This window comes from Electrona antarctica, assembly GCF_951216825.1.
Source record: "Electrona antarctica genome assembly, chromosome: 14".
NCBI classification, from domain to species: domain Eukaryota; kingdom Metazoa; phylum Chordata; class Actinopteri; order Myctophiformes; family Myctophidae; genus Electrona; species Electrona antarctica.
Genome location: NC_136795.1, coordinates 5171605 through 5197610, shown reverse-complemented (window position 1 = coordinate 5197610; position 26006 = coordinate 5171605). Strand labels below are relative to the sequence as shown.

The window sequence follows — 26006 nt, the reverse complement described above, 5'->3', positions numbered from 1 at the left end:
AGAGAGAGAGAGAGAGAGAGAGAGAGAGAGAGAGAGAGAGAGAGAGAGAGAGAGAGAGAGAGAGAGAGAGAGAGAGAGAGAGAGAGAGAGAGAGAGAGAGAGAGAGAGAGAGAGAGAGAGAGAGAGAGAGAGAGTCGGATGCGTGCACATGACCTCGAGGTTGCTTTTCGCCCTCAGGCGTCTTACTGGTTTAAACTACTAGTCTTTGTGTGGATATAATAATAATAATATCTCAAACGTATATAGCGCTTTTCTGAGTACACAAAGACGCTTTACATGGGGGGGCTTTACAGAGGGCTTTGCAGAGGGCTTTGCAGAGGGCTTTGCAGAGGTAACAACACAACATGTGTGTACATGCATTAAGCCTGTCAGAAATTGCAATTGTGACCAGAGTTATTATTATTATTTTATTTTAACATATTTTAGTGGGAAATTGGGAATAAAAATGGGCTCTTGAGCTTGAAACGGTTGGTTAGAGCAGTTGGTTCTCAACGTTTTTGGCCGGGACCCCCGGAAATGCTTTGGCAATGTCTCGGGACCCCCGCCCCGCCCCCTCCCAACCCCCAATATAAATTGACTGCTACAATAACCTTAAACCATTTTGGGCGGGAACCCCTTTTGGTGTTTTAAGCATTGTTATAATTTAGCTATTGAAAAATAGCAGATCTACAAGCTCATAGCGCGCCACCGAGTGGCGCGCTACGAGCTTGTAGGTCTGCTATTTTTGAAAAATCGTGAAAATAAAATTTTAAAAAAAATCTTTTTTTTATTTTATTTTTTGGAAAATAATTTGGGGACCCCCTCAAATAATTTGGCGACCCCCCGAGGGGTCGCGACCCACGGGTTGAGAACCCCTGCTTTAGAGTAAAGGCTAAGATTAGGTGTGTTTGTATAGTGTCTATGAAGTGTATATATTTTGGGCTTCTTGTGTGCGTGCGTGCGTGCGTGTGTGCGTGCGTGCTTCAGGCGATCGGCACACGTCTCAGCGAGCTGTGCCACTTGGACAGCGAGAGTCCAGCCAACATCCTGGGTTACATCTATGAGGAGGAGACCAAGCGGAGGCTGAGGAAAGAGGACGAGGAGGAAGACTATCTAGATGACAGTAAGTAAACTGCAGTTAAAGATGGAGTGCTGTGATCCCCCCCAGTTTTTCATCTTTAAGAGCTGACAGTACTTCATTAGACCCCTTGGTGTGGTTGTTATGTGCAATGATATGTCTTCCCTTTGTATTTAGGGTTTCTTCCTGGAGGCTGAAACCTTTACAGTCAAACGTGCCAATGAAAAAAAAACAATATTATCCCCTCCCCTAACCCCTCCCCCTTTATCATACAACAACAGGTGTGGATGCGGCTTCACTTCAGGTGGATCAACAAAAAAGTCTTCCTCCTTATATAATAATACCTGATGATCATGTTTTTGGGTGGCACTCCATTTTTTGGTTCTTAGCTTTCTTATTATCTTTGATGACCATTTCTAATTTTGGTCAATTTTTGTATTTGACGTGTTACCATGTGTTGCTCTTGCTTACTGTAAATCACTCTGCATTAGGAGCGTCTGCTAAATGCCTAAATTGTAATCAATGATGAATAGATTTATCATTGATTGATTTTGTTTGCATTAGATTGTTGATGCTTTTTGTCCTTCTGTTGCCATTTTCTCCACATATAGATACTGTCAACCCTACAAAGTGTGGCTGCCCGTTTGCTCTCAAGATGGCCGCCTGCCAGCTTCTGCTAGAGATCACGACCTTCCTGAGAGAGACCTTCCCCGTCTTACCACGGCCGCGCACAGAGCCCCTAGTGGTTAGTAGAGGTTATGCAATGAAATACTGCGAACAAAAAAAAACATTGCATGGATGCACCTGGGACGTATCCTATTCCTCAGTGATGTATCCCAAGGTCATCGGGGTTTCGGGTCTCGCAACATCATACCCCTCACTCAGGTGACCCAGCTGGGGGTGATCAAGTCTCGACTTACGTCCCAGTAGCTACCCTCGATCAGTCCCATTAGGGAAAGACCAGGGCCACACAATCCGTTCCTCCTGAACTACTCTGCCGGGACTGGGAGGTACCATTCTGGCGTGTGGAAGGACTAGGCTCTGTGGGTTGACTCCTGTACGGGCCACTATACGTCTCACCAGGTCCACTCCTGCTCTCACCAGGAGTACAGCCAGGACCTGTGCGTTGCACCAGACTCCCAGCACCAGGCACTTCATTCAGGAGTGGCAGATTTTTGAGCCGCAATGGTTCTGCATAACTATACTATATACTGTATATATATATATATATGAGACAAAAAAGGACTCCTGCACATCCAACAAGACCCGTGGGAGGTGCAAGTCTAGTTAGCAGGCATAGACATCAAAAAGGGAAAAACCTTCCAAGGAAGGGACTGCACACTCCAGGGAACAAAGACGGACAACTTACTGCATCAACTTATTTATTAGCACAACGCGTTTCGCCGTGAGCTTCGTCAGGTGCTAAGCAGTGTGCAGTCCCTTCCTTGGAAGGTTTTTCCCTTTTTGATATATATATATATATATATATACGCTGTCAAAGGTGTCAAAAGGTGTCAAAAGATGATCTCGGCAGCGAAATAAAAACGTCTGGGTTTCCGAGGCTACTCCCGATCTACTGTAGGACCTGGACATGATGTCTGTCTGACATGCTGTCTGTCTGCAGGACCTGGACAGCTGTCGCCTGCGTCTGGACCCAGAGCTGGGACGGCACCGCTACGAGAGGAAGATCAGCTTCGCCGGCATCCTGGATGACGAGGACGGACACGACTCCCTGAACAGCAGCAGCCACACGCTCAAGTCTGACGAGAACGAGAAGAAAGCCCCGGAGCCTCCGCAAGGTAACGTATATATTAGGGGTGTGCTGAAATATCGATATGGCGATATATCTCGATACGTCCTCCCGCGATAAATAATCGATATTGATTATTAAAATATCGATATCGGGAAAACCCCCCCTTTTTAAATTTGAAATGTTGTTCATAATGAAGTGATGAACAACATGTTTAGAAAAGGAGGAAATGACAGCTAAAATAAAGCAAATCCCACTCAGATTCCACAGCAACCAGAAGTACTGAATTACTGGATGGTGATTTGTCCAAAGTCTCCAAACAGCTTTGTGGGAATACAAAATGCTGAATTTTTTCAGTTCCAAGTATTTTGTAGTTGCAGATATCGTGATATATCGTTGATGAAATTTCATACAATATATCGATATATCGCAAATATCGCAATATATTGAATATCGTGATATTATCGTTATCGAGGGCCTAATATCGCGATATATACCGTATTGTGAGGAACCCATATCGTCCCACCCCTAGTATATATCCTCCTACAAAAAACTAAAGCCCCGGAGGGTAACGCATCAAGTGTTGTTTTTGGCAGCAAATTTAGATTTTCAGTTTTAGTCATTGTCTTTGGAATAAAACTTCTATTTGGTTTTAGTCACATTTTAGTCACCTGAAATGTTTTAGTGTTAGTCTAGTTTTAGTCGACTAAATGTCATAAGATTTTAGTCGACTACAATGTGTTTTGGTGGGCCTTGATGGTGTCCTAATGGCTGATTTTACACTTGCTGAAAATAGCCGCGCTGCGACGCGTTGTGAGCTTGTAGATCATGCAACCAAGTGTAAATGCAACCAAGTGTAGATCAGTATAGTTTTTATTTCTTGACGAAATTGTTGATATATTTAGTCTTAGTTTTAGTCATCGTAGCTTAGTTTTCATTTAGTTTTTATTTAGTTTTCGTCAGTGAAAAAAGGTAGTCGACGAACATTTTTCGTCATAGTATTAGTCGACGAAAACAACACTGTAACGTATACGCATAGGAGGCCTTAGCTATGTTTCACCAGTTTCAATTGAAACGGGCCTCCACCCTCAGGGGGGCCTCCAAGCTCCAACTGACCGCCAGGCATCAGTCAACTCCCCGCCACCCTTGGCCCTCTCTCTCTCTCGCTCGCTGCCTCGCTCTCTCCCACGATGTTAAGTTACACCTATTTCCTGTTAATAACCTGCAGGGTAAAATGTGCTGCATTGGGAGGTAAAGGGGAGACACTTTATTGTGACGGGACGACAGGATTAGGAGAGGTGTTGTTGTAATTGTCGAGAGTAATGGCATGGACATTAATAATAGACTTTGTTGTTTTTTTTATAAAAAAAGAAAAAGAAAAGAAAAGTGGGAGATTGTAAAATGTTCTGTTTTTGCATTGCACTATTATGGTACTTGAAATGTAGACATTTCAACAACAGCCTCACAGACTGATAATGTGTTTATATTTATTGAATGGAGAACTCTATTTACCATAATCATTAGTTGGATGTACTTCACAAGTACAATGAATGTATTGTTCCAATATAGTTAGTAGGGTTGTCCCGATTGGATCGGGTGATCGGAAATCGGGGGCCGATCACGTCATTTTCAAATGATCGGAATCGGATCGGGAGCCAAAAAACGTTATCGGAACATCCCTAGTATCAATATTATATCATGATATTGTCTGTGATTTTGGATATTGTACTATTGTGATGGCATAAACGTGTTCTATAAAATATAAATATCGGATCGTGAACAATCGGTATCGGCAGATACTCAAAATCAAATGATCGAAATCAGATCGGGAGCAAAAAAGCGTGATCGGGACATCCCTAATAGTTAGTATAGTATGTTATATAGTGATTACATTAAAGTTGAAGGCACTGAAAATATAATATAGTATTTATTCCTGACAGACATTTTTATTCTGTACAGTGCATTAATGAACAATAGTGTTGAATTGAACTTAAACTTAAATGCCATGAAATAAAACATACAATCAAGTTATTGTACTGAGTTAGAAATGTAGACATTTCAACAATCTTACAGACAGATAATGTGTTTTAAGTTAAATACAATTTCCTGAATGGAGATCTCTATTTACATAATCATTACAGTCAATTCAAAGGGGTTAATTGGCATGAGAGTATATTAGAGATTAGATTACAGTCAGTAATGTAACGTCAGTACTTCAGTAAAATTGTTTCAATATAATGCTATATCTATAATACATAGGGGAGGAAATCACACCCATGTGAAGTGAGGGGCGCTCTTATCATCATACATCCTCACATTCCGTGCTCAGCCAATCAAATCATCTCTATGTGTGGTACACATAAACATACAAAGCTATGGGCGTAGGAGGGCTCTCAAAAAAATAAAAATGAAGAGTTAAATGATTGATTTTAAGTTGTACAGTTAACTTAATGAGACCACGTGTTGTCTTAAATGCACATTCAACTTTTTCTGGTAAAGTTAGTCTGGTAAAATTAGTCTAATCTGAGTGATTGACAGGATAGATGATCAGAGGAGCAGAGTTTTTACCACCATCATAAGGACTTGGATTGAAGTATGGATAGAGTTTCTCAGTGAAGGAGCAGCCAGTGAAAGAGTAGAGGTGAACTCTGGTCTCCACATCATAAAAGGAGACCAGACCCTCCTCATAATCCACAAACACTCCCACTGTCTGGAGCTCCTCTCTTACAGGGAGGAGGACAGAAGGGCCAGCAATAGCCATGTACTCATTTCCATTCCTCAACCATATAGTCCAGTAACCATTGTTGGGTCTCAGTGAGATTGTTCCCTTCCTGTTGATGGACTCTCTGGCCACTCCTACATCCCAGGCAGTCTTCCCTCCAACCTGGACCTCAAAGTAAAACCTTCCTGAGGAGAAGCTTTGTTTCCCTAAGACACAGGGACATTGAGAGAATCTCTCTGTGTTGTCTGGGAGGTTCTTCCGCACATTTCCACAACTCACTTGTTTTCCATCCTCAGACAGGATGAGCCAGGGTTGTGCTGTATCAGGGTCCAGAGTCACATCCACCTCATATTGTTGGATCCTCCTCAGCTCAGCATGACGCAGCTGCTTCTTCATCTCTTTACTGAGTGTCTTCTCCAGCTGAGCCACAGCTGTCCTCACAGTCCTCACGTATGAAGACTGATGGACATTGACCTTTGTCCAGTCCTTGGTGGGTGGAGGGGTCTTGATGGAGGTGAAGTTCTGGAGGAGGTGGAGGTGGTCTTCAGTGTGTGAGATCTGTTTCAGCTCAGAGCTTCTCTTCTCCAACTGAGTGATTTCCTGTTGCAGCTCATCGATGAAGCCTTCAGCCTGTTTCTCTGTTGTTTTCTGCTTCTCTTCAATCACATCAATGAGCTCAGCCTGGCTTCTCTGAATACATCTCACCAGAGCAGTGAAGACCTGCACACTGTCTGCTATCTCTCTGTCTGCATCTTCCTTGCTGAGCTCCACTGTGTGTTTGACCTCCTGAATCGTCAGTCTTCTCTCCCTGATCATCTTCTGAACTTCAGCCTCTGTCTTTCCCAGCTCAGCCTTCTTCCCATTGTATTCCTCTTTCAGAGATACAATCTGATGTGACTTGTGGTCTAACTGAGTGCAGAACTGACAAACACACATGTGGTCAGTCTTACAGAACAGCTCCAGAGGTCTGTCATGTTTCTTACACATGACGTCTTCCAGGTTCTTCACAGGGTCGATTAGTTTGTGTCGTTTTAACGCTGTGGCTCTCAGGTGAGGCTCCAGGTGAGTCTCACAGTAGGAGGCCAGACACACCAGGCAGGTCTTCATGGCTTTGATCTTGGTCTCAGTACAGACGTCACAGGAGACTTCATCTGGTTTAGCAGGTTTTTTGAGCTCCTTTGACTTCCTGAACTGATCAGCCATCTCTGCGAGAATCTTATTAACAGAGCATTTTGGTCTAATATAGAAGGTTTCTTGACATAGTGGACACTTGCACACATGAGTGCTGTCCCAGTGCTGTGTGATGCAGGCGTTGCAGTAGTTGTGTCCACATGGAGTGGTGATTGGATCAGTGAACACATCCAGACAGATGGAACACTGGAACTGCTCTTCAGAATGGAGACTGCTGGAGGACGCCATTCCTACACACTGGAAATAAAAGTGAAAGCATTGAATGTGTTTAAATTATACTGCTCTTCATTTATACAAACAGACTGAAAGTATACCATATACAAGGCTGTCGCCCGTTCAAAACGACGCATGTTGGGAACACATTAACCTCGGGTTGGATCGCAACTGTTGTCAGAGTATTTCAAACATTATCATAGTACTTATTGCACCCAGTATACAGTACATTATCATAGTACTTGGCTCAGTCTGTGATGTCAGTATGACGTAATATTGATGACATCAAGGATTTCCATATATGGGCATATAGGGCACAATGTATGGATTCATATGTATTTTGGGGAAAACCACTGATCCAACCGACTTCCCCCCATGAGGCAGTTGAAGTCGATCAGTCAGACGCTTCTTGAGTTAAGGGAAGTTACGTCGATGCCGATAGGCAGAGATTTCACACATGCATAGCTTGATAGGTTGTGGTCAATCTGTAGTTGCGACGGGCCCAGTGCAGTCCTTTTAGGACGGCCCCTCACTTGCTTCCTAATGTTGTTTTTGAGGGGTGCTAGCCCCTCCTATGGACAGCTCTGTGTGCTTGTACCACGGAGATGATTTGATTAGCTGAGCAGGATATGATGTATGATGATAAGAGCGCCTCTCACTTCACACGAGTGTGATTGTTCAAGGACCCCCAGATGAATGGGGATGCACACACAGATTAGACACACCAGCAGTCGGACATGCGGTCAAACATGCGCTGCGGTTATGGTTAGGTTAGGGTTTGAGGTTGTCGGTCTAATGACAGTCGGACCAATAGTATGTCTAAACTAAAGCCTGTACCCGAGGAATGAATCTTTGTGTAGCTCCTGGCAGCCATCGTGGAAGCCATCTTGAAAATAATACCTTTCCAGAAGTTTCTTTGTATTTGTATTTAATGTGTTATTTAGCATGCCCAATAATAACAGAATCCATTGAAAAATCTCTTTTTTGGGGTTTCAACCATGTACTGACATCTAATATTGGATTCATTGCAAACGGACCATAGTAGGGGGTGAGCAAGTACTGTTCAAATATTTAGAACATTGTAGTGGAAATCTCGAACGGGACATACCTCTGACAAGAGTCAGAGGTAAGTTGCGCGCTCTGCTCGCGCACAAGTAGGCCATTCATGCATGCCAGCTTGTGTGCAAAAGCGCAAGTTGGCAGCTCGACAGAGTGCATTTCCTGTTTCCACTGTGGTCCTATGTATTCAATTCATCAACATAGTACAACAACAACACAATCATACATGTCATCAACAAATACAAAACCACTAGTATGTACAAAGGAAAAAAGGAATTGTGGGCAGTAAACGACACCTCCTTGCTATGGGAAATCACAGCGAACTCATTCACGACCATTTTAAGATATTGATCTTAGTCATTATCATTGCAGCGCGGCACCAAGTGACGCTGCAGTGAGCTTGTTGTACATCTTGGTGTTTTTGATTAGTCGACAAATAAATGGATAAATTGGTAAAGTGACACATTTTGTATTAACACATCTTGCTCCACTGGGGGTCCTCGGGCCCCACTTTGAGAACCAATGCTGTACACAAACTGACCCCATCTATCTCCCCTTATCTCTCTGCAGTGTCTTATCACATGATAAAAAGAAGACATTTGACTATAATTTACCAAGCATATTATCATTGCATATGACAGAAAAACATTAATATGAAAGTATTTTTTATCGTTTCTTATATTTATTATTTATATTATGTAGAATATTGATTGATTATTTTAAGTCTGTGTCCTGCATACAAAGTTCCAATAAACCCTCATGGGTTTCATAAGACACCGTGTTACGCTTACAGCATGTTTTACAGCAGGGGAGGCGACCTTTGGCACCGGTGCCAACGTTGGCACAGAGGAGGGTGATCACTGGCACACTGGCATACGTGTGAGAGAGAGGATATTTGGTTTGAAATAAGCTATTAAAAAATAAATTACATCCTGCACATAATTCTACATTCATTAAAACTCTGACTGGGGAGGGAGTCTGGGAGATAGTCTGAGATTCTGGGAAAATGTTATATTTGTGGACAATCAAAAACTGATGTGGTGTCATTACACATTGACAATCTAGAACATAAAAATCACACTTGTGTGAAGTGAGTGGTGCAACTCCGTGTGGGGGTCCCTGGAACATCCAGACCCCCAGGAACGTGCCCAGGGGGCCGGGCCGATTCCCTCGAGCGGCCCCACGTCCGAAACGGTTGAGAAATGACAGTTACCGTGTGGGGGTCCCTCTACTGTACTGTACTGTACTGTACTGTACTGTACTGTACTGTACTGTACTGTACTGTACTGTACTGTACTGTACTGTACTGTACTGTACCGGCACACCCAAAATCATCATATATACAGTTAATATACATGTGCGTGTGTGTTTGTGTGTGTGTTAGGTTGCGCACAGGTGGTGAAAAACAACCATGCTGTTTCCGTGCTCAGACCCACCCAGCCAGCCAGCCAGCCAGCCACCCACACACATAGCTCCGTAAGGGAGTGGTTGCACCACTCAAAAATCACACCTGTGTGAAGTGAGGGGTGCTCTTATCGTCATACATCATCATACATCATCTCTTTCTGGCCAATCACAATTTTATGCCTCCCTTTTATGCCCTCACGTTTGATCCCCAATACGTACTTTTCTCAGCCAATCAAATCATCTCAATTCCGTGCTCAGCCAATCAAATCATCTCAATGATCCATTCCATCCAATCCATCGCTATTATTCACACAAACGCACAAAGTTGGGCATAGGAGGGGCTAACACCCCTCAAAAATAGAACTTTGTTTCAAAAGTGTTGGAGACTCCTGATTTACACTATATTCACATAATACATTACATTATATTGTATTTATGAGTTATACAGTGTTCTGTCTTCTCTCCCGAGCCTGACAAATAAAATCTGCCACAACAAAAGCTCCTTTAACAAAACATAATTAAACATCATAATGACCTAACTTCAAGGAAATCACCACACATAGAAGATATAACAAATACCTCTCTTATATCATCATATCAGATATCAATTATATTTGTTTTATTGTAAACGGCAAGCAGCAAGATTACTCTCTGTAGCACACAACGGGAGACGAGAATAAATCTAGCCCATACAGTATAATCTAAACAATATCTATCTCACTGGAATGCTTCATTCAGACAAATAGAATAAACTGTGTAATTTCAGACATGTCTGTGTGAAGTGAAAACCCCAAATATCTAAACAATGATACTCACCAGGCCTAAGTCTTGTGTGTTAATGAGGAGAATGCTGTTGATGTGAGGTTTCTGTAGTAATAATGATCTCTGCTGTCTCTCTGTGGGGGAATGTTCCACCTTTGATCCTCATAAAGTACATCGTTTAGATCAGAGCCTTAGATATAGACAGAGTTACGCAAACTGCGTTCACTTCATGGGGCTTCAGTCCAATGGCGGCTCTCCTACATAGACTTCTATTGAGCATGGGGACAACCAACTGGGACAAGTCCTGGACCGGAAGTATAGGCAGAAATGCATTGGACTCAGGCAACAGCCCAGCTTTAATGATCATGATGATTATTTTAGATTGTTTTGTAGTAATAGCACAACATAAACATTAAAGAGACTTTAGTTGTTACTGTACAATACCAAAAACATTTGGCATGTTGCACACATGCCTAAAATAGCTCTTATTTGCGCCGCCCTCGTTGAAAATAATGTATTTCCAACTCCAGCTTGTCTCAGTTCAGACTGCATGAACAGCGCTCGAGCGCTCGGTTTCTGCCCCCTCAATGTCGTAACTCTTCTACTAGACGGCTCTGGGTTAGATTGTGTTGCACCTTGATAATAGTTAACCCTTCCCTGGACTCCACCGCGCTGTGTGCAGGTTGACAAGTGCAGAATAGACATTTAAATTCATACCATATTTTATCATTATATTCTACTATAGTCTTACATTTTATTTCAATGAGATTATTATAATATTGACCGAGAAGAGCTGAAGGGTTGTTACTTTTTACTCTGAAATCATACTTGCATGTTTATGTGTCATGAGTAAACATCCCTTTATCCATTTTTCAAAATAGCGCCCCTCACTTGCTCACTTCACACGGGTGTGATTTTTAGTCTTCAGGACAGGAACTCCTTTTGGGGTTCTTGTTGCTATGTACAGTATTTAGCAACATAACATTTTTGTAATTTTTTAATAAATATCTGTAGTTTTTCAGAGAACTTTAGTGAGGATTTAGAAGGCGTTTTTAGTATTGGCCTCAGTCCAGTTATGGGTTAAAGCTATAATGTGTAACTTTTTCATTAACACAAAGGTTCAATTTGGGTCTGGCGAAAGTTTCACAACACCCACTCTATGAATCTCACCCCCGAAAGCATTTTATAAATATGTTTTCAATTGAACATAATATATTATGAAATAACCTGTTAAAGGATAATTCCATGCTATAAGGCTTTCTTACCTTTATTTGTAGTTGTTACGTCCCCACCAAAGAGGTCCAGGTGTTATGTTGTGCAAAAGTGCATTATTGGCTATTTCCCCTAATATAAGCCCTCAATGGGGTGTGCCGCTTGGGATACTATTTACATTATGAAGAGAGGATATATACAACAAAAACTATATTTTTGAGTAGGACAGTGTGCCTACTACCGCTCTAGTAGATTAAAAATAAAAAGGTTTATGCCAGAGACATCACACATCAATTATGCCAGTTGGAAATGTGCCAGACATCAGGCCTGGGCCGTGGCTCAGCGGTCCAGGCACCTTGGCTGGTAATCCAGTCGGGCAGTCTGGCCGCGGGTTCGACTCCCGATCCCTATGGCACTTACTGCATGTCACCCCCCCCCATCTCTCTCCCCATTTCCTGTCAGCCTATTGTCTATCCCTCCATAAAAAAATATAAAATAAAGGCGAAAGCCACAAAATAAATGTGCCAGACACGATGTATACAGTGACTGTATGTTGGTTTGTTTACTGTTGAGTGAGAGGACATCAATCTAATCATCTGGGGACCCGACCAACTGTTTGGAAACCATTGATCACTATGCCTCTGCAGTCGCACGCGCACGCACTCACGTACGCACGTGCGCACACGCACACAACTGCATATACCTTTACCAGGCATATACGTGGTAATCACTCCCTTCATACGACACAATGGGAGACCGCATGCACTAGAAAAAAAGACACCTATGAGATCTCAATTTCTAACTTTGAGCAAGAATTGTGCAGCATTGGTTGCCTGTCCAATTAATTGCAGTTACTCTTATGTTTTTGCTACAAGAGAGAGGTTTAAGTTGATGTTGTTTGCCACAGTAGTTGGCTCCAGCCGTAGGGCGTTCACTTCTAGTCATTTTTTTTGCTAATAAATATTTGTACATTTAAAAACTGTGTACATTGGTGACTATAACTATAATCTACCTGATCTTGAGGCCTACAAAATCTGGGGAAAAAAATATATTTTTTAATCAACTAGTCAACTAGTACCAACAAGGTCGACTAGTGGATTTATTATTCAACTAGTAAACTAGTAAAGTTGCTTAATGCCCTCCAGGTGACACATTTTGAATGTATAATGTTCAGCAACTACAGACTAAAAGAAATGGGAACCGTGTGAGGAATCGTGACCTCAATTTCTTGTGGAGGAAAATCGAGATTCACATTTGAGCAAGAATGGAGCACCATGGCATTAAAACCCAGACTATAGATTCAGAGTCCATCAATCCTCAGAGGAAGGTCTGATGACCTTTGTAGGAGGATCAGGATCAGGACGGCCAAAAAGTCGACCTATGTCACCTACTTTACTCCTTTTACTCTCCAGCGCCGGCGATCCGCAAGATCCGCATCGGCGGTTCGCGGCTGCTCCAGATCAAAGGCGCGCGCAGCTTCCGCGTGAAGAAGGGCGGATCGCTGTCGTCCATCCGCCGCGCCGGCAGCCTCAAGAGCACCAAGATGTCCCGACAGGACTCGGAGTCGGAGAACGAAGAGGGTCTCCTGTCCCAGACCCACAGCAGGGACACCGTCACTGATATAGGTATCTATAGGCTTCTGTCCACTCACTTAGCTATGCTTTTTAAAAGTTTTTATGGCATAGGCAGCTCCCGGCAGGATCCGCCGTCCTGCAGGCGCAGCTGCAGGAGATGAGACTAATTACTTAGCGACATAGAGAGAGTGTGTGTGTACGTGTGTGCGTCAATTTAACAAAGGTTCAGACGATCAGAAATCAGCAGAGAATGAGCGACGTTTGCGCTACTGTATGCCAAATTGAATTGGACACGGTCCCAGACTTTTTTCCCCCCTGGAAATACAAACGTCTGGGTTTCCGAGGCTACTGTCCACCAGTCTTGTAGTCTCGCGTTGCCAGACTGTTGCCTCTCGCAATTTTCAAATGCTTCCGGTCATACATAGCATATGGAGCAATGGAGCCTCCAGCTCCCCACTTCCGTTTGTCTTTACAGTCGCGCATATTTATCCTAATATAAATAGAAATCATGTAAGCATACAGCTTGCTGCTTAGCAGAAATGGAAATGCCGGTTCGGGCGCAAAATATTGACTTACCCTCGGGGCATGGGTCGGTTCCATTTCAAAGCTGCGGGTCTCGGTCAGGGCATCTGAAATGCATAATACCCGAAAGGACCTGCTTTATAGCCCCAAAAATAACAGATCTACAAGCTCTCAACGCGTCGCAGTGTGACGCGCTGAGAGCTTGTAGGTCTGCTATTTTTGCTATTTTTGTCCAAAAGTGCACTCTTACGGGATGTCAGCCCCTGCCTCTCTGCACGTCCCTGTATGCAACCCTTTATTTTATCTCCGCTGTGTCGGAGACTAGACGCAGGAGGTGACGCTCCTATACGAGCAGTCTCATGTGATGGTGAAAATATGGTAAATGGTAAATGGTGCATTTATATAGCGCCTTTATCCAAGGCGCTTTACATAGATTGTGCATTACATTCACACATTCACACACCGATTTCGGCGGAAGCCATGCAAGGTACCAACCAGCAATTTGGGGTTCAGTGTCTTGCCCAAGGACACTTCGACATGTAGACAGGAAGAGCCGGGATTCGAACCGCCGACCCATGGATCATTGGACGACCTGCTCTACCTCCTGAGCCACAGTCGCCCCGTAATATGCATAATATAGCATCGGGCGCACACTGCTGGTCTTTCGGAACCGGGTCTATTATACCTGGGTTTATTTAGAATCGGATCCTGTTTTCGGACCGTGTTCGGTCGAAATATCACCGGTTCCGTGTTTGTTTTGTGTTGCAGGGAGTCCCTTTAGCACCAGTGAACCCAGCATCGAGCCAGAAGGACAAGGCTCGGGAGGGGCCGAGGACAACTACCACCGCAACATGTCCTGGCTCCATGTATGTCCATCAGTGCGTGTGTGTGTGCGTGTGCGTGTGCGTGTGCGTGTGTGTGTGTGTGTGTGTGTGTGTGTGTGTGTGTGTGTGTGCGTGCGTGCTCCAATGTGCATGTCGCTGTTGTCGGGCACGAACCACCTGTCTCCATATTCTAACTTTTCAGTTTGTCCGTAAATTAAGTACTTTTTGACGTCAATACTTTTGTACTTTCACTCAAGTACATTTTGAATTTCCGGACTTTTACTTTACTTAACACTTAGGCCGCTAGCATTTATTGAAAAATTAGGATCTAATTCACGCCAGCATTTTTTTTATTTGAGCTCTTATTTTGAAAAGCCGCCATTTCCGCTCCACAAACAGTAGTCCTAAGTTAGGAGTTTTCACACAGCTGGGCGGGCCTTGTTTACAATGTGAATCCAGGCCGGAGCTCCAGAGAGCTCTAGATCGTCAGCTCTGTGCCGTCAAAGAAACGCTGTTTTGACCAAAAATGCCATCTGGGACAAGGAATAGGAGATACAGGTGATTGAAAGAAATGGATAGAATGGATTCTTATGGCGACGACGATCTAAGATGGACGATCCAGTGCTGTGCTAACAACACAGCTAGCTAACCGGCTAACGTGAGTAGCATTTTGGCTCGAGCAATCGAACGCGCTATATAAGCTCAATTGCCGAAGGCCGTCGGCAATGGCGTTAAGCGTCAGTATCAAAATTAGGCTTCAATTTACTTTAATCGTCGGCAATGGCGCGTTAAGTGTTAACAGAGTAGTTTTTATATTGCAGCATTGATACTGTTACTTACGTCAACAGGTATTATGTTAAAGTCTACATGTACCTACAGAAGTGGAGAAGAATGTCTGTGGACTGACTGAGGGGCTATCTGACTGACTAGTAGTAGTGTACAGTAGCTGTTGTGGCAGACAGTGCTTGAATGAATGCACATGTACAGTAACACCCGGGATTCGAACTCGCGTCTCTAGCGTGAAAGTCCAACTCTTAACCACTATACTATAGAGACTATAGTATAGTGGTTAAGATGTTGGACTTTCACGTCTAGTGTCTGACTCTATACTATAGAGAGTCAGAGACTAGACACTAGACTAAAGGGATATCCCTATATGGACCGGGGGATATATTAGACTTTTGAAGCCATCAGGCTTGAGGCTTTGAGCCACTCTGCTATACACACACTGCACTCCCACTCCTCTCACCTTCCTTCTCTCTCTCCACGGTTCCTCTGTGCTCAGATCATGATCCTGCTGTGCAACCAGCAGAGTTTCATCTGCACCCACGTGGACTTCTGCCACCCGCGCTGCTACCAGCACCACGGACGCTCCTGCGCCCGGCTGGTCCGCGCCATCAAGCTGCTCTACGGCGAGACCGTGGACAGCCTGAAGGACGACAACGCCGCGTCCTCCGGCAACATTGGACCACGCGCCAAGAAAAACAAGGAGGTGGGTCTGTGTGGGGAGCGTAGATAGGGGGTTTGTGTGGGGAGCGTAGATAGGGGGTTTGTGTGGGGAGCGTGGATAGGGGGTTTGTGTGGGGAGCGTAGATAGGGGGTTTGTGTGGGGAGCGTGGATAGGGGGTTTGTGTGGGGAGCGTAGATAGGGGGTTTGTGTGGGGAGCGTGGATAGGGGGTTTGTGTGGGGAGCGTAGATAGGGGGTTTGTGTGGGGAGCGTGGATAGGGGGTCTGTGTGGGGAGCGTGGATAGGGGGTTTGTGTGGGGAGCGTAGATAGGGGGTTTGTGTGGGGAGCGTAGATAGGGGGTCTGTGTGGGGAGCGTAGATAGGGGGTTTGTGTGGGGAGCGTAGATAGGGGGTTTGTGTGGGGAGCGTAGATAGGGGGTTTGTGTGGGGAGCGTAGATAGGGGGTTTGTGTGGGGAGCGTAGATGGGGGGTTTGTGTGGGGAGCGTGGATAGGGGGTTTGTGTGGGGAGCGTAGATAGGGGGTTTGTGTGGGGAGCGTAGATAGGGGGTTTGTGTGGGGAGCGTAGATAGGGGGTTTGTGTGGGGAGCGTAGATAGGGGGTTTGTGTGGGGAGCGTGGATAGGGGGTTTGTGTGGGGAGCGTGGATAGGGGGTTTGTGTGGGGAGCGTAGATAGGGGGTCTGTGTGGGGAGCGTAGATAGGGGGTTTGTGTGGGGAGCGTAGATAGGGGGTTTGTGTGGGGAGCGTAGATAGGGGGTCTGTGTGGGGAGCGTAGATAGGGGGTCTGTGTGGGGAGCGTAGATAGGGGGTTTGTGTGGGGAGCGTAGATAGGGGGTCTGTGTGGGGAGCGTAGATAGGGGGTTTGTGTGGGGAGCGTAGATAGGGGGTTTGTGTGGGGAGCGTAGATAGGGGGTTTGTGTGGGGAGCGTAGATAGGGGGTTTGTGTGGGGAGCGTAGATAGGGGGTTTGTGTGGGGAGCGTAGATGGGGGGTTTGTGTGGGGAGCGTAGATGGGGGGTCTGTGTGGGGAGCGTAGATGGGGGGTTTGTGTGGGGAGCGTAGATGGGGGGTTTGTGTGGGGAGCGTGGATAGGGGGTTTGTGTGGGGAGCGTAGATAGGGGGTTTGTGTGGGGAGCGTAGATAGGGGGTTTGTGTGGGGAGCGTAGATGGGGGGTTTGTGTGGGGAGCGTAGATGGGGGGTTTGTGTGGGGAGCGTGGATAGGGGGTTTGTGTGGGGAGCGTAGATAGGGGGTCTGTGTGGGGAGCGTGGATAGGGGGTTTGTGTGGGGAGCGTAGATAGGGGGTTTGTGTGGGGAGCGTAGATAGGGGGTTTGTGTGGGGAGCGTAGATAGGGGGTTTGTGTGGGGAGCGTAGATGGGGGGTTTGTGTGGGGAGCGTGGATAGGGGGTTTGTGTGGGGAGCGTGGATAGGGGGTTTGTGTGGGGAGCGTGGATAGGGGGTTTGTGTGGGGAGCGTAGATAGGGGGTCTGTGTGGGGAGCGTGGATAGGGGGTTTGTGTGGGGAGCGTAGATAGGGGGTCTGTGTGGGGAGCGTGGATAGGGGGTTTGTGTAGGGAGCGTGGATAGGGGGTTTGTGTGGGGAGCGTAGATGGGGGGTTTGTGTGGGGAGCGTAGATAGGGGGTTTGTGTGGGGAGCGTGGATAGGGGGTTTGTGTGGGGAGCGTGGATAGGGGGTTTGTGTGGGGAGCGTGGATAGGGGGTTTGTGTGGGGAGCGTGGATAGGGGGTTTGTGTGGGGAGCGTAGATAGGGGGTCTGTGTGGGGAGCGTGGATAGGGGGTTTGTGTGGGGAGCGTAGATAGGGGGTCTGTGTGGGGAGCGTGGATAGGGGGTTTGTGTAGGGAGCGTGGGGCTTACAGTGGGTCTGTGTGGGGAGCGTAGATAGGGGGTTTGTGTGGGGAGCGTGGATAGGGGGTTTGTGTGGGGAGCGTGGATAGGGGGTTTGTGTGGGGAGCGTAGATAGGGGGTTTGTGTGGGGAGCGTGGATAGGGGGTTTGTGTAGGGAGCGTGGATAGGGGGTTTGTGTAGGGAGCGTGGGGCTTACAGTGGGTCTGTGTGGGGAGCGTAGATGGGGGGTTTGTGTGGGGAGCGTGGGGCTTACAGTGGGTCTGTGTGGGGAGCGTAGATGGGGGGTTTGTGTGGGGAGCGTGGGGCTTACAGTGGGTCTGTGTGGGGAGCGTAGATGGGGGGTTTGTGTGGGGAGCGTGGGGCTTATAGTGGGTCTGTGTGGGGAGCGTAGATGGGGGGTTTGTGTGGGGAGCGTGGGGCTTACAGTGGGTCTGTGTGGAGCGTGGGCCTTTCAGTGTGTGGACCGCCGCTACCCATGCAGTATCATTGGAGGTCTAAGACGTCGTCTTTAGAGTGCATCAGATTTACTATATTTATAGTATAGTTAAAAAAAAAGTTATAGAAGCAGCAACACACTGGCCACTAAAGATGACATGTACAGTATAGTAAATGAACAGGCCGGTTGTCAGCAGGATACATGTGACACAGGCTGAATGTAAAATGGATGAATGGGTAGGTGAGTGGATGGCTTACTCTGACTGTCTGATTTTATGTAAAATGGATGAATAGGTAGGTGAGTGGATGGCTTACTCTGACTGTCTGATTTTATGTAAAATGGATGAATGGGTAGGTGAGTGGATGGCTTACTCTGACTGTCTGATTTTATGTAAAATGGATGAATGGGTAGGTGAGTGGATGGCTTACTCTGACTGTCTGATTTTATGTAAAATGGATGAATGGGTAGGTGAGTGGATGGCTTACTCTGACTGTCTGATTTTATGTAAAATGGATGAATGGGTAGGTGAGTGGATGGCTTACTCTGACTGTCTGATTTTATGTAAAATGGATGAATGGGTAGGTGAGTGGATGGCTTATATAATGGGATTATGTCAATACTACACTGTTCTTGTTAATGCATATAGTTATAACCCACATGTGCCTTCCCTTGAAAAGACATTTGCCTACTCTGCAGATCTATTTACAACCCACAGTAGTAGGACAGCCATGTTGGTTGCCTGTCAGAAGAACTATTCCTAAATAGATCCGTGTTTGACTCTGTCCACTAACCACACCTCCATCCAATTTATGTTCTCTTGTTTTTGTATAAAAGACACACCTCCTGGCTGCATGCTGCAGTCTCAGAGAGCTCTCCTGCAGGAGCTCTTTCGTTTCTTGTTAATGAATATATATTCCACTCTACCGTTTGTCAGACTGTTTACGCTCCTTACTCCACAGTGCTCGGATAAATCATGCCTCCGGACGCCTTCCATGAAGAGAAGACCGACCGAGGCCAACGCCGAGGGCAAGAAGGACACCGGTATGCTGAAATACCTCCGCAACCAGGTGACTGCTCTGTACCAAAGAACCAGGTGACTGCTCTGTACCAAAGAACCAGGTGACTGCTCTGTACCAACCAGATGACTGCTCTGTAGTCTGTACCAAGCAGGGTGACTGCTCTGTAGTCTGTACCAAGCAGGTTGACTGCTCTGTAGTCTGTACCAAGCAGGTTGACTGCTCTGTAGTCTGTACCAAGCAGGCAAGATGAGCACGGCACAAGTTCACAACGTCCCGCCGTAAGACAGGACAGTAAGGCTGCACTCACACATTTGAGCAGTGGCGCGCACAGATAGACACTAGAGGGTGCTAAAGCACCCCCTGCCCTTTTGGCAATGTGGCCTTTTGAAGAAGAAAAAGGAAACAAACTTTTTTCTTTTTTTTGTATGTGGACCATGGTGACATTGATCAATTATTGATAAAAAAAAAAGCTTTTAATATATTATTTAGGCCCAAAAATCGATAAATCTCACACTATTAAGGCAACCGGCCGGTTCTACACGCTGCACAAGGTGCCCTTTTTTCACTTGAGCACCTGCCCCTCTAAATGTCTGTGCACGCCACTGCATTCGAGACATCTCTCTGTTTTTACTTTCCGTCCAAGTCCTTTCACTCTGGGGCTATCATCTCGTTGGCATCTCAGAGTCAATGCTTAAGGACAATCAGCGCGAGTATGATGGCCTCGACTCATTATGAAGGTCACGGTGATAGGGGAAGTACTATAGACGAATAACAGTTTAAGTCCAAATTCTATTCTGACCCCTCCACGAAAAGGCCTAGTTTTCCTGACCCCTTATCCATCATTTATACACATTTATACATTATGGATAATTAGTGTGGACTTAACCCATTCTGGGCGGGAACCCCTTTTGGTGTTTTAACTAAGCATTATGTTACACTTTACCTATTGAAAAATAGCAGATCTACAAGCTCATAGCGCGCCACCGAGTGGCGCGCTACGAGCTTGTAGGTCTGCTATTTTTGAAAAATCGTAAAAATGCGGCACAAATCTTTGAATATATATTCTTTCAGAGCGATCGTTTTTTTTTTTTTTTTCAACGTCAGGCCTAAATGGGTTAAACTGTTATTCGTCTATTCTATAGTATACTCAATACAACTGGAGTATGTATGAGTAGCCTGGCGCAGCCACACTTCACCCTGCCCCGAGGTAGCCCAGAGCAGCCACACTTCACCCTGCCCCGAGGTAGCCCAGAGCAGCCACACTTCACCCTGCCCCGAGGTAGCCCAGCGCAGCCACACTTCACCCTGCCCCGAGGTAGCCCAGCGCAGCCACACTTCACCCTGCCCCGAGGTAGCCCAGCGCAGCCACACTTCACCCTGCCCCGAGGTAGCCCAGCGCAGCCACACTTCACCCTGCCCCGAGGTAGCCCAGCGCAGCCACACTTCACCCTGCCCCGAGGTAGCCCAGCGCAGCCACACTTCACCCTGCCCCGAGGTAGCCCAGCGCAGCCACACTTCACCCTGCCCCGAGGTAGCCCAGCGCAGCCACACTTCACCCTGCCCCGAGGTAGCCCAGCGCAGCCACACTTCACCCTGCCCCGAGGTAGCCCAGCGCAGCCACACTTCACCCTGCCCCGAGGTAGCCCAGCGCAGCCACACTTCACCCTGCCCCGAGGTAGCCCAGCGCAGCCACACTTCACCCTGCCCCGAGGTAGCCCAGCGCAGCCACACTTCACCCTGCCCCGAGGTAGCCCAGCGCAGCCACACTTCACCCTGCCCCGAGGTAGCCCAGCGCAGCCACACTTCACCCTGCCCCGAGGTAGCCCGGCGCAGCCACACTTCACCCTGCCCCGAGGTAGCCCAGCGCAGCCACACTTCACCCTGCCCCGAGGTAGCCCAGCGCAGCCACACTTCACCCTGCCCCGAGGTAGCCCAGCGCAGCCACACTTCACCCTGCCCCGAGGTAGCCCAGCGCAGCCACACTTCACCCTGCCCCGAGGTAGCCCGGCGCAGCCACACTTCACCCTGCCCCGAGGTAGCCCAGCGCAGCCACACTTCACCCTGCCCCGAGGTAGCCCAGCGCAGTGGTATATTAGTATCGTAACGTGAGGCTAATGTATGAGGCCTTTGTCTCTCTCCCGTCTCCCTGTGCAGGTGATGAGTCTGTCCCCCGCTCCTCTGTCGCTGCTCATCAAGGCCGCGCCCATCCTGACGGAGGACATGTACGGAGACATCCAGCCCGCCGCCTGGGAGCTTCTGCTCAGCACGGACGAACACATGGCCGCCGCCGCAGGTGAGATACACCGCCCACGTGGATCCAAGTTCCACTGAGACTAAATATAGTGACACTTTTGTCAACAAATACAACGCTGCGACGCGTTGTGAGCTATATACATTTTAGTCGACTAAATCAACTGTAGATTTAGTCGACTAAAATCTTATGACATTTAGTCGACTAAAACTAGACTAGCACTAAAACATTCCAGGTGACTAAAATGTGACTAAAACTAAATGAAAGCTATATTCAAGAGACTAGGACTAATACTAAAATAGAAATTTGCTGCCAAAAACAACACTGCATATATAATGGCCGATCTACAAGCTCACAACACATCGCAGCGCGACGTGTTGTAAGCTTGTAGATCGGCTGTTTTCAGTCATTAGTTGTTTTAATTAGATGTAAGAGTATTTGAAGTGATCAAACTATAGCAATAGAAAACAAGTTTAGAAGCATCTTCCAGGAACAGGAATGCTCTCAGAAATGTCATGATTTCTTCCACTCATTGTAGTTTCTTTGCTGCTTGTTTTCTCCGAAAAATACTAAGTTGTTGTTTTTGTCCAGTTCGTCCGACATTCAGATTCATAGTGATTTTTGATCGCATCGCGCCCGACATATTACCGTTTCCTGGTGAAAGCTAAGACATGTCTGCTCCCGTTAAAACAACATGGACCTCCTTCTGTGAATTTCCGCGGCTGTGAGACCCGGATGAATCAGCTACAGCTACATTCTATCGGCACTATGCGATATTATAGATTGAACCACTAGGTGGCAATAAGAGTGTTAATTACTCCCACATCTGCTGTTTTCACTGTTTGGGAAAAGGCAAAACGAAAGCAAATAATCTCTCTTTTCTGAGAAGCTCCACTGTTCACAATCCCTCTTCTCTCTCTCTCTCTCTCTCTCTCTCTCTCTCTCTCTTTCTCTCTCTCTCTCTCTCTCTATCTGGTGAACAGTCGGCAAACTGGCAAAGATTCTAAGAAAATAGCAGATCGACAATATGCATTGTGAGCTTGTAGATTGCCAGATTTGACGTTCTAAGTGTGTAGAGTTTAAACTGGTAAGAAAGCAAATAATTTATTTTCTGAACAGTGTCTGAGCAGCAAGACAAGCGGGGGGAAACTTTTTATGTAACCATGGTTTCCCATACTCGTATTGCAGTTGTTCATGTCGCAAAAACGAGGGCGAGGCTTGACTTCATAGGGCGTGCCAGATTGATTTCAGCCGTCACATTTATCACTGCAAGGAATGAAATTAAGGAAGGATCAGCTGTTTGCGATCACTTTATAAATGCCGTGGCGACGTGGGTGTACTACAAAACCTACACTCGAATTTGGGGCAGATTTTACACTCAATTGATAAATGAGGGCCTATGACTACCGGTAAATAAAAATATTTTGGAAAAAAAATTAACAGTGTTTCATGCAGAATGTCGTTGTGCTTTCTTTCCCACCCGTCCCCAGCGGCCATGTTCCTGCTGTGTGCCGTGAAGGTTCCCGACACGGTGACGGAGATGATGATGGCCGAGTTCCAGCACCAGGAGCCCTGCCAGCGAATCAACTCCGTGCTCAAGTTCTACACGCTGTGGCGCTTCCGCTACCAGGTGTGGCCGCGCATGGAGGAAGGAGCCCAGCAGATCTTCAAGGTGAAGAAACATTACATTTAGACCTAAGTTCGATTCTACAAATGTCTTCTAAACATGACAGTTTTTCTGAAAAACCTGTGTTTCTATGTCAGTGGTGCTCAAATTATTTCATTTCAAGGACCCCCAATGTCATATGTAATTGGCTGCCGACCCCTATCTGAAAATATGTTGTTCCAGGGACCTTCCAGAAGCAAAGATTTGAGTTAAAAATGTTCGCTCTGAAAGAATATATATTCAAAGATTTGCGTGACATTTTCACGATTTTTCAAAAATAGCAGACCTCTTAGCGCGGCACTCGGCTTATAGATCTGCTATTTTTCAATAGCTAAAGTATAACATGCTTGAAAGTTGAAACACCAAAAGGGGTTCCCGCCCAAAATGGGTTAACTCATTTAGACCTGATGTCGATTAAAAAAAAGTCTTCTGAATCCTAAAAGTTTTCTGAAAAATGTCTATGTCAGTGGTGCTCAACCTTTTTCATGTCAAGGACCCTCAGAATTATCAGTATTTGGCCGCCGACCCCCCATCTGAAAATGTTGTTCCAGGGACCTCCCAGAAGCAAAGATTTGAGTTAAAAACGTTCACTCTGAAAGAATATATTCAAAGATTTGCGCCACATTTTTACGACTTTTCAAAAATAGCAGATCTACAAGCTCGTAGCGCGGCACTCATAGCGCAGCACCGAGTGCCTATATGTACAGCTATAGCATAACATAACACCAAAAGGGGTTCCCGCCCAGAATGGGTTAACTCATTCCCAGCCAGGAATATTTAATCAACTGCTAATCTACTGCCGTAATTGACATCCATGTATTTGTGATCACTTTTAAGCAGTCACAGAATATTCATCTTCACGCGAGTAGGTCTGCTATTTTTGAAAAATCGAGAAAATGTGGTGCAAAGTTTGTCAAATACATTTTTATTAACAGGTTATAAATTATTATAAAATTGGTACAGTAGGCCTATGCATTATTTTTCTTTAGAAACAAGGCCAACTAATTATAATAAGCAGACATGGCAACACTGCTGGTTGACTAATGGAGGAATGAAGGGAAAACAGTGCCCCCTAAAGTCACAGATCACTGAACTAAAGCTTAGAAGTCCATTTTCTCTGCTTGGTCTTTTTTCCACTACTCCTGCAAGACATTTTTCTATAAGCCATATCTCCAAAACTGGTGGGTCAAACTGAACAACCAATATGTCAATTTGAATGTCAATCCAATGGCAGTCCTTCGATCAAATCTAGTCACATATATTTTCTTTCAAATCTTTGCTTCTGGGAGGTTCCTGGAACACCATATTTTCAGATGGGGGTCGGCGGCCAATTACATATATTTTTGGGTGTCCTCGACATGAAATATTGAGCACCACTGATACAGAAACATGAGGTATTTCAGAAAAGACATTTTAAAACTGTCAGGACAGTGTCAAGACATTTTAAAACTGTCAGGACAGTGTCGAGACATTTTAAAACTGTCAGGACAGTGTCGAGACATTTTAAAACTGTCAGGACAGTGTCAAGACATTTTAAAACTGTCAGGACAGTGTCGAGACATTTTAAAACTGTCAGGACAGTGTCAAGACATTTTAAAACTGTCAGGACAGTGTCAAGACATTTTAAAACTGTCAGGACAGTGTCAAGACATTTTTTAAATTTCGACGTCAGTTCTAAATGGGTTAAGATCACCAGCTGATTTGGTGAACCCGGAAGTAACAATCAGTCATTTCCGGGGCAGTTGGTACAGTACAGTATAGCTATTTTTTTGTATTGAGCTCCTAAAACATTGATGTTCTGGATGATCACCTCAATCTGAGCGGGTACAGGCTTTAGTTTAGACCAGGGGTGGGCAACTTTGACGATGGAGAGGGCCACTATATTTCCACACTCACTCCCTAGGGCCATATATTACTCTCGTCGCAAAAATAGCCGATCTACAAGCTCAAAACGCTTGTAGCTTGTAGATCGGCTATTTTTGCTATATTCGAATTGAAATCTTGAATTTTTGCTATTTTTTAATTGGAATCCTGAAAATTAACACTTTTATATAATTTCAAATGCCTTTAATTATACGAGTGTTGAAGCATTGAGCTACTAATTTAGACTGAAGTAATTAAAGCGGGTCATGTTTGCATGTTGTGGAATTGTAAACAGCTGAAACCAATATTATATCAGTATTCTGACATTAACCTGAGGGCCGCATTAAATGAAGGTGGGGGCCGCATGTGGCCCCCGGGCCGCCAGTTGCCCACCACTGGTTTAGACGTACTATTGGTCCAACTGTCCTTAGACCGACAACATATACCTCAAACACTAACCTAACCGCAAGCACAGAGCAGCGGGCAGCGGTGGCCCAACGGTTTGCGGAGCGGTCTTGTTATCGGAAGGTCGCCAGTTCGAATCCCCGGACCGGCACGTTAAAATTACCACCGCTGAAGTGCCCTTGAGCAAGGCATTGAACCCCTACCATGAAATGTTCTATATGAGCAGGGTCTGGCTGTAAACAAGCATCTCGAGCATTCACCCTGGGTAAACAAAGAACTTTGCTTTTTGCTTTTAGCGCATGTCCGACTGTTGTCCAATCCAGGGGTTCTCAACGTTTTTGGCCGGGGACCCCCGGAAATGCTTTGGCAACGTCTCGGGACCCCCGCCCCGCCCCCTCCCGACCCCCAATATAAATTGACTGCTACAATAACCTTAAACCATTTTGGGCGGGAACCCCTTTTGGTGTTTTAAGCATTATTATAATTTAGCTATTTAAAAATAGCAGATCTACAAGCTCATAGCGCGCCACCGAGTGGCGCGCTATGAACTTGTAGGTCTGCTATTTTTGAAAAATCGTGATTTTTCTTTTTTTTTTAATCTTTTTTTTTGTCTTTTTTTTTTGAAAATAATTTGGGGACCCTCTAAAATAATTTAGCGACCCCCCGAGGGGTCGCGACCCACGGGTTGAGAACCCCTGGTCTAATCTATTCTGCATGTGCATCCCAATCTGAGCTTCAAT

The 26006-nt window shown here is 45.7% G+C and overlaps 2 protein-coding genes across 2 annotated transcripts in view; one reads left to right on the top strand and one right to left on the bottom strand.

The window, feature by feature from the left end:
- unc80 (unc-80 homolog (C. elegans)) overlaps window positions 1-26006 on the top strand; it is a gene marked incomplete at both ends in the record, with an annotated part of 168732 nt that overhangs the window by 79865 nt on the left and 62861 nt on the right. Inside the window, 9 exon segments of the mRNA XM_079519777.1 lie at window positions 967-1102; window positions 1669-1802; window positions 2682-2856; window positions 12786-12998; window positions 14238-14335; window positions 15579-15785; window positions 19022-19129; window positions 21236-21374; window positions 22823-23004. Coding sequence (XP_079375903.1) covers window positions 967-1102; window positions 1669-1802; window positions 2682-2856; window positions 12786-12998; window positions 14238-14335; window positions 15579-15785; window positions 19022-19129; window positions 21236-21374; window positions 22823-23004 — 1392 coding nt within the window.
- Window positions 5326-6948, bottom strand: LOC306937629 (E3 ubiquitin-protein ligase TRIM21-like; the record flags this gene model as incomplete). Its single annotated transcript, XM_079521506.1, has 1 exon — window positions 5326-6948. One exon carries the CDS (start codon window positions 6946-6948, stop codon window positions 5326-5328), a length of 1623 nt encoding a protein of 540 aa, XP_079377632.1.